Raw genomic sequence first — 8,908 nt, 5'->3', positions numbered from 1 at the left:
TTTCAATACGAAATCCGTGTGAAATATACAAGCTAAATAAACACAGATTCCGCAAATTGCCTCCTCTCTCAATATAAATACCACCAATCATAAACTAAAACACGCTTATATAAACCCTAAACCCCTCACTCTCTGCTCTTCTTACCTGCGGCTGCGGCTGCGGGGCCGTAGCAACAACGCACAACAGCAGCAGCCACCCCACGAGTTTCTCATGCATGCAGCCCCAAGTTAATGTTAAATTTTACATAAAAAATTAAAAAATATCATTGTATTTCTTTTATATTGCCATTTATTTATTTTAAAAGCTCAAACTTCTCCATGCGTGTCGAGGGTTTCCGCTCGGTGCCCCCCTAACCGGATACCCCTACAGAAACTTGCAGCTTTCTGTGTGTGCAGCGATAATGCATATATGGTGGGAAAGCAGTGGAAATATAAATTATAATTGTATTTTAAATATATATCATGAATGTTTTTGATTCATACTCATCACACGTAAACAGTTTATATACACGTCGATTGGTCGCGGTCAGCTGAGTACTCGTGTAAGCCGAAATCAACTGTGGGCTGCAGCAGAACAAATATATTCATGAAACACTAACTATACAAATACAATAATAATATAACCTCCTCCATGTATCCTAAGCACAGCTGTACAGGGGCCTGGGGCTGACGTAAAGGAGAGGAAGCGTGGGTAGATTACTCTGTTACGGGTTGCAGCGCACCATGCTGCACGCCCTGCTGGAATGCACGCATACATGTAGCTATACTCAGGCCTATTTGCTGCGAATGAGTTGAATCTGTATTTATGTATGTATTCTTAAACCTTTTTTTGGCCTTCAGTAACCAACCTCCACGCAATACATGTCAGTACAAACCTCATAGAAACCATGCTACAATCGATGTATGCTGAAGACTGTAAAACACAGAGCACAGTTTTTGACTGTACAGTGTAATTCATAGACTTTAGCTTATACAGCACACACATACCTAGTGGGTATCAGGTACTACTCAGTAGTACGGCGCTGCAAGCATCACTGGGTTGGCAGTTCTTGAGGCGTTACAAATCAAACAATCAACGAGAGCTTCCGTGTTGTAGGATTTTTTTTTTTCATTCAGTAAGCAGGCAGATGTTGTTCTAGGAAGGTGGTTTTGTTGACTAGCTATTTCTTTCTTAGTATACTGCCTGACCTCGGCTCGCTCCACCAACACAAACACTGCAAGGAGAGAAAAACGGCTTTCTTTTTGCTCGCCAAGAGCAAAGATCTTGTACGTGATGCACACGCCGATATACCCAACAACAGGTGAATCCAGCAGCGCGATACTTTTGAAGTTTTCAACATAGTCAGAAAATGTATCAGCAAACAGAGAAGAGTTGGCTGGATACCGCAAGTGCAGGCTGTGTCGCTTGCGATGGTTGCACCGCATTGGTTCAAAAGGTGAGGAGCCAAGCTCACATTGCGTATACGGCGGATTGGAAACAGGCTGCAAGATACAGACAGTCTCGTGATCGTAGAAGCATAGAACTTACATTGTCGCAATATAGACAGCGAATCCCAACGAAGGATCATATAAAGTGGGATGAACTGCATTGTCGTGAGGTCAGGGGAGCAGAGTAGAAGCTGGTGGGTGGTTGCTGAGCTGAAGCTACAAGTACACTGGAGGCTACTAACATGGTTTGCAGCAGTTCATGGTTGTTTCCCTGGGCCACAGCTGGTTGGATACTGAGTGTCATAAACAGCGAATGCATCTGGTGTTAGTTGCAGCGGAGCCAACTTATCCAGCTGAAGCTGCAGGCGCTAGTTAGGGAAACAGAGACAAACGTGTAAGGTTGAAGCTGCGTGAGTAATTTCAGTGTTGAGTTCCCGCATTACTCAGCATCACAAGACATCATGAGGAGTGCTGGAACCTTCCTTGACTCCCTGCTCGCCGTTGCGTTGCTACGGCTTCGTTCAGCCCTGTCTACTCACCGCCCTGTCCTTGGGGGAGCCTGTTGAGGCCTAGAGTGTTGCCGTGTGCCTGGCACTGCCTACCGCACCTCTATTTCTCAAGAACTAGTGACTCTTTGTGAATATGTATTTAAAAATAAGCAAATAAATGAATATTTACATGTATGTGCACCGTTGTCCAAAGGGTACACGAGAAAGTGTTTTATCGACGCAGTTCAAGATAGTACAACTGTATACTGAAATGAATTTGTTGTCTTCACCTTGCCGCTCCTCCAGTTCTCTTCATTGAATCACATATGCCCAAGTAAAAAGGCATGTGTTTCGCCCCGAATAAGGCTTTGTCTCTATACACAAATGCGGTATGCAAAACTCTACACAATATTGAAGGAACAAGCTTCCCCAGTAGAAGTTCAACTTTCCCAGACCAATCCATTCACGAATCTTATTGTTGACTGCATTCTACTTTTTGCGTATGAAAAGGCCACCCGAGGCTCTTAGATTTCAGGAAACCTTGAGCCCTCATATCCCTCATCGATCCCTTTTTACTTCAGAAAAACTTCTATTTCTGTTTGCAGCGTTGGGGTGTTCTTCGAAACCTCTGCAGAGCTTTTCTGTACGGTTTTGCTCTTCTGAAATCTGTCTCGAACATTTTAGAAGCAAAAGGACGTCTGATGAGTTCAACATGAGAAATAAACTCCGTCTGGGGAAGAAGTGAAATGTTAAAGACAGCTCGACAGTGCTGTGAGCTTGGGTACAGGGTTCGAGTTCATGCCTCGTGGTGGCTGTCTGTTGTGTTCCTGTGGATGACTGGGTCTGTAGGGGAAACGCAAGCTAGCCATTCGTGCTCTGATGGTGAGGATGACGCCGAAATACTGCTGTTGAATGGAGGCTTCCTACGCTCAGCTGTCCAGCCTCCGCGGGAATCGAATCTGGAGCGGGCAGGGGAAGGGATGCCTTCAATAGTCGCAGCCACTGGACAGGAAAGGGAAGGAAAATTAGACAGATCTTGGGGAGATGCTGGCAAAGATGAAGAAATGGAAGCTTCTGCCCAGGGACTTTCCGCCCGGGAACCTGTATAACCTTCATTTTCCCGCTGCATAACCAGGGGTGATGGCTCCGGTGGAGTGTTCTCTGCAACAGGCGAGAAGCATGGGATCTCGCCTTCATAGGAACCTTGTGGAGTAGAGGCGGATGGCTCTGTGCCGCCATTGGCGTTTCCCCGCGGAGGCCTTAATGGGGCAGATACTGTCACCTCTTGAACGTTCCTCGCTGAGGATGCTTCCATTGCATTCAGTGTGCTGTGATGCTCGATTATCTCCGATGGGCCTTCATGCGCTGAGCCCTCTACTTCGACTTGAGGCTTTATGTGCCTTTCCACAGACGTCTTGCTCTCTATTGTTGCTGCGGCAGGGTCTGTGGAGGAAACTCCACTTGGGGTCACTCCAGGAGGAGAGCGGGCAGTTGCAACATCATGGCCATTGAGGGAGGCATTAGAGGCAATAAGCGTTTCACCCTGACCAAGGGAAACAAGGAGCTGCTTAGCGCTCGACTGTTCTATGTTTTCATTTCCTGCAGAATCTAGACCGACATCAGATGGACTTTTTGGCTCAGCCTTCAAAGTGTTGCTGCAGAAGGCTTTGTTGCATAGATTAAGTTCTGGCTCTTGCCGTCGCTCGGTGAAATGATCCGCATCACCGCCCTGCTCAAAAGCCTTCGTGGATTCGTTGGGCAAGCTCGCTGAACCCTCTTGCTTCAGAGGAACGGAATGTAAATCGAGCCCGGCCGAACTCGTTTCCCGTACCGGTGGCGCTTCGTTAGCGGTCTCGGTGAAAAGGAGTGGAGCAGAAGAACGGGATGCACCCACTATTTCTTTGGATACTTCTTCTCTCAAAACGCGACTGTTCAAGTCCCCAGCTTCTCCACTTAGATGAAGGCTGAACGCTCGCGAGTTGCGCTCAAGAGAAACTCGCGAGCACTTTAGTGACTCGCTTGCATCCGGTCCTCCAAGACCAGAACCCACTGGTGGTGTCGAAATAGACAGTGCTCTATTTACAGCGTCTGAGGTCTCGCTGAGCTGCTGGGCTTGTCCCTCTAAACGACTGCTAAGGGTACGGAAACTAGAGCTAAACGCCTGCCTTTCCAAGGTAAAGAGACTGCAGCGCTGGAAGTTAGGACGAACACTGTCTACGAACTCCTCTGCTGTTTGAAAACTCTGTGGCTTGTGGCTTTGTTTCTGCAGATCGTTTGCGGCGTTCCACAAATGCTGCTCATGAACATCCTTTCTAGGAGCTCCGCTGTTTAAGTCATCCCAACTGCTCCAGCGAGAATCATCTCCCCTAATTCCGTATCCTTGGATTTGTGGCTGGCCATTCATAAGTAGCCCAGCACGACTGCCTGCATTATACGATAGTTCGCGAGCATTCGGAGCAACGTTTTCACTCCCAAGGAGATCGCGCGCTTCCCGCTCCGCAAAGTCAGGCGGCGGCTCCACAGCCAAATCCATACAACTAAGCGAGAGGGACATCGACGACGCCAGCTTTCTGTGTTGAACGCAGGTAGCTCGTGCGGCTTCATACAGCTTTTGCATTTTCTTTAGACGTTTTTGTGCTTCAGCATTCTTGCGTCGAGCAGACTCAAGCTCCACGACGAGGAGCTTGAATTCCGCATCCTTATTCCTTAGCTGGTCATTGCTGCGTTGAATCTCGTCCGTCAAGCGCGCCACATGGCCCTCGTATTCCTTTTTCAGAGCTACCGTTGAAGTCTGCTCTGAGCTCCCACCTCGCTGGGCAACGGGGGGCGTTCCTACTGGCAGTTGCTTTGCGCCAGTGGAAACCTCTTCATTATTCTTCGCTTCGTTTATATTTGTTGGCTGCATACAATTTGCGCATTCACTAACGCATTCATTCGCCTGTCTTTGTAGCTGCGCCTCTAGCGCCTTCACCTGCATCCTTGCTTGCAAAAGCTGAGAACGGAAGCTTGCGTTTTCCTGCGTCAACATCATGTTCGTTTCATTTTGTTCTATACGCGAATCATATTTCTCAATACGGAGGGCTGTTCTGAGCAGCTCTTTTTCTCTATCATCCAAAAGGCGTTCTCTCTCTGACAATTTCGCTTCACGTTCGACGAGCAGCGCTTCCATGTCCTTTTGTCGGGCCAAACGGGCCTCGAGTTTGCTTCGTGCCTCAAGCATACTGATGGGGTGATCAAGCGTCGTAGTATCTTGTGCTTCCGTTCCTTGCCTTCCTGTTGCCTGGTCTACCGCTTTCTCTAGCTGCCGCATTCGTTTCTCGTATGTGCTTTCTAAGGTGGCAATGCGCTGGTCCAGCATATTTCGGGATTCTTCATTGGCTGCAACTAGTCGTTTTGACGACTCACGCAGTTCGAGGCCTTTTAAATGGGCTTCCAAAAGAAGCATTTTGTTTTGTGCCATTTCACGCCATTCATTCCACCTAGAGGCCTCTACCCCTGAACTGCTGTATCTTGGGGAATCAGACCCAGAAACTGCGGGTTCTAGCTTTTGCTTGCGAGCACTCCTGGGTGGACAAGACGTTCCCTTGACCCTCTTGGCCCGGTGTAGGTTTTCAGTTCTGTCACTCCTGCCAGGAGAGCTAGTTGCCTCATCGCTTGAGGAGCATCGAGTCTTACTTGCACTGGAGGCCCTCCGCTCCGCTGCAGAGACGCCGTCAGTGCTGGGCAAACTCGATGCTTGGGCGGCGCCATGCTGGCTAACAGCATCAATCAAGCGGTCGAGCAAATTCCACTGAAGCCCCGTAGATACACAAGGGGTGAGTGGTCTTTTGAGAAGAGCTTTTGGCAACTGTAAAACAGCCTGGCACTCCTCTTGCGACAGAACATCACTGGTTCGCATGTCGGCCTCGGGGCAAAGTACCCCAGCTGTGTGAACCAAGCCATGGGCCTTAAGCCAGAGAAGAACAAGAGAGAGAGTCGCCTTAAAAGCAAGGGTTTTCCTGGATGCTTGTTGATCCTCTCCGTACTGCTCTAAGCTTGCAGGTTCATAGAAAGCCCCCTCATCCCCTGGGCAATTCAAAAGTTTCCCCGAGAGGAAGTAGCGCACCTGGCACTCGAGCTGCTGCCGCAGTTGCGACTGAGACAAAAAAGATAACAGTCTGCTTGATGTCTCAGCAGCAGAAGCCGTCGATGAAAACTTAATCTCACTGCTCCCTGACAGAGCAGCATTGCTTGGAGCTCGGTCCATCAGGCTCAGCAACAAGTATGTAGCCCTTCACTCGCCTACTGTGTCCGAGCAGCTGCATATAAAGGTGGCGTTTGCACTGGATGTCAGTCACCAAGGCCGTCTATATGTTGAAAGAAAAAAAAACGTGTTAACTCATCTTAACCAAACACAGGTGATACTGCAACGCCTTGAGCTATTTGTCGTCCGCCAGACAGGTGTCAGATGGAGAGCAAACACGGGGCCTCCTGAAGCCTCTCGAAAAGACTAACAGCACTACGACGGAACAAAAAATCATCAACATGCAACAAACCTGAAGATAGAGGTGGAAGAAACATGCTCACAGCTGACTGCCGCCGGATTGGCGGGCTCAAAGCAACGAATTCGGCAGTGGTTCTTCCCTATTGTGCTGACAAAGACGCAAGCGCCATCTTCTTCTGTATTATCCCACCTAGTGGAGCATGAAATGAACACCAGAATACTTCATATGCACGACACAGCTGCCGAGAGCATCAACCGCCGAAAAAGATACTGCGAACGATACTGTCTATAACCATGTAGGCTCGGCCAGATCTGTGGCCCCACAAATCAGGTGCACGATCAAAAGGAGAAGTTTTGCGCGCGTTACTTAATTGGCTTAATATAGTCTACCCCCAAACGCGAAAGAGCTTCTCATATGCTGGCATTAACCTCCAGTGGGAAGGCCCTCGATGAAAGCGCCGCTGCCGTGCCTGAACCCTCAACACAGCCTGCCGTTTACGAGAACTCGGCAACACCCGCCATGCCGAGAAGCATATATTCCTAAAGAAGCTGTGGTAGATTGTTTACAGCGCGAACCAAAGGCATACACTAGCTCGTCTCTCGATTGGTGGTCCACTCACAAGTTATCCCTTTGCATACGGCACTGCCTACTGAATTAACACTGGTGCAAATTCCAGTTGGTTATTTATCCGGAAAAAGCACTTTATCTTTAGCTTTTTCATTAGAGAGGGTAACCGCTCCTTTACGTTTGCAGAACAGGTTTCTTTGTCGTGTGCAGCCCCAGCTCGTTGCCAGCCCCATTGGGTCTGCTGCCTGGAGAATACGGTAGCGTGATATATAGAAAAGCCAGCTTATAAACCAATATATGCTTCAAATGCTTCAGGTAGATACTTATGCTTGTCAGGTGAGACACCGAAGGATACCCTTTACTCCGATCGATCGTAGCGCCATCCAGCACTGAACAGAAATCCTACAGACATGGGTCTCCAGGTGCCTCGAACCACCGGAAGAAGAGCTTATGATGTGACGCAGTAGGCAATAGCTGTGATATATATGTGGAATGCATATGGGCAGGCCAACGTATGAATTGAGACTATGGAACCACTTGCCGCAGAGGAGCTTAGTGTGAGTCAGATAGAGATACGCATGTCTCTATCAAATCAAAGACATTACCGAGCGATAAACTAAAAAGACGGCTTTATAAAGAAACATAGATCCAGAAGCCTGATGTAAACAAAAAAGAGGGTTCGGCGAAGCCGCCGGTGCAGCATAGTCTGTGTTAAGTTGGTACGTGTATTTCTACTTGCGTGCAGGCTGGCCTTAACAGTCATATACAGAGTTACTAGGTGCCTTAAGAGAGGGATTTTCGTGCACGTGTGTGGGCTGCATTGCAGCAGAGGTTACACGAAGCTGTGTTGCAACCCAGGCCGCCGCATCTCGCATTAGCCCGCGGCCCCTATTCAGCTGTGCTCAGGAAGCTTTTTGACTCGAGAAGAAGCCAGATGTTTTTTGGAAACCCGTATCTTGAGTTAGTTTGACTCTATTGCAGCTTACGATGGTTCTGCGATAAGATCGAGAACTGTCGTTGCAGTAGGGGACAGGAAGGTGTACTGCCCTAAGTTTACATAAGAACGTACACTTGACCTTGGTATGCAAACTGAACGCATATGCAAATGCTCGACAAGTGTCTACAGAGATCGCGTATGATGCAAAGAAGGCTTTGTTGTGCCTGTATGTGAGGCTCTCTTGCATCATGAGCTCAAGCGAGGTGCGCTATAATTCATGTCTGGCCGCGTCTCCCGCAACGCCAGGCCGTGAATCGCTGCACTCAGTACTCCTAGAGGCAAGAGATAAAGGCCAATTGCTTTTAGGAAACGCTTACCTTAACTCTTCTTTTCTTCACTACAGCTCACGACGGTCACCAAATAAGGCGGAGGACTCTCGTTACGCTTGGCGCCGCATTGTTCATCGGGGCCGGTACGAGCAACAGACCCCAAACCTGAAAAAACGAAAGTCTTCTTGGCTCTGGCACCAACCCACCCTTACGGGGAATGCTGAGGGCTGACCGCAGCAGGAGATATTAATGAACTGTGGAGGAATCGTACGTATAACTATATGGGCTTTTCTATATACATGAGTGACAGTCAACAATAAACTCGTGGGTGACCCAAATGCGCACTGCATGCGTGCCCGCGCTTGTAGTGGCTGCCGTCGGATCAATGTTTGCACATAGAAATTGCTGAAAAAATTCTATGCGCAACATTAGAACCCATTCTCGCTGCTGGTATCCTAGTTGCTCAGCTTTACGTTACACCGCCCCCAGGTCGTGTGAGAAACTTCCCTTCAGAAGGGCCGGTCTAATGGGAATTTGGGGCCTTAGGCATCATGTGGCCCTCGGAAGCTGATCCACCCACGCCAGTAGATGCACCAGTCTCGGCCAGTATGTAACATGAGTTAGCGCAGAGTTAGCTCAGGAGCCTATCGACAGCTTTGGCATGCTGCGCGTAAG

General features: G+C 48.7%; 1 protein-coding gene across 1 annotated transcript; it reads right to left on the bottom strand.

Annotated features, from left to right (window-relative positions):
* Window positions 1-2,712: 2,712 nt before the first annotated feature.
* On the bottom strand, window positions 2,713-6,162 carry EMH_0096340 (uncharacterized protein; the record flags this gene model as incomplete). Its single annotated transcript, XM_013500891.1, has 1 exon — window positions 2,713-6,162. The coding sequence occupies one exon, from the start codon at window positions 6,160-6,162 to the stop codon at window positions 2,713-2,715; it is 3,450 nt and encodes a 1,149-aa protein (XP_013356345.1).
* Window positions 6,163-8,908: the final 2,746 nt, after the last annotated feature.

Source organism: Eimeria mitis, genomic scaffold (assembly GCF_000499745.2).
Source record: "Eimeria mitis Houghton genomic scaffold, Emh_scaff6, whole genome shotgun sequence".
NCBI lineage: Eukaryota > Apicomplexa > Conoidasida > Eucoccidiorida > Eimeriidae > Eimeria > Eimeria mitis.
The sequence above is the reverse complement of the archived record's forward strand: the minus strand, read 5'-3'. Positions and strand labels throughout refer to the sequence as shown.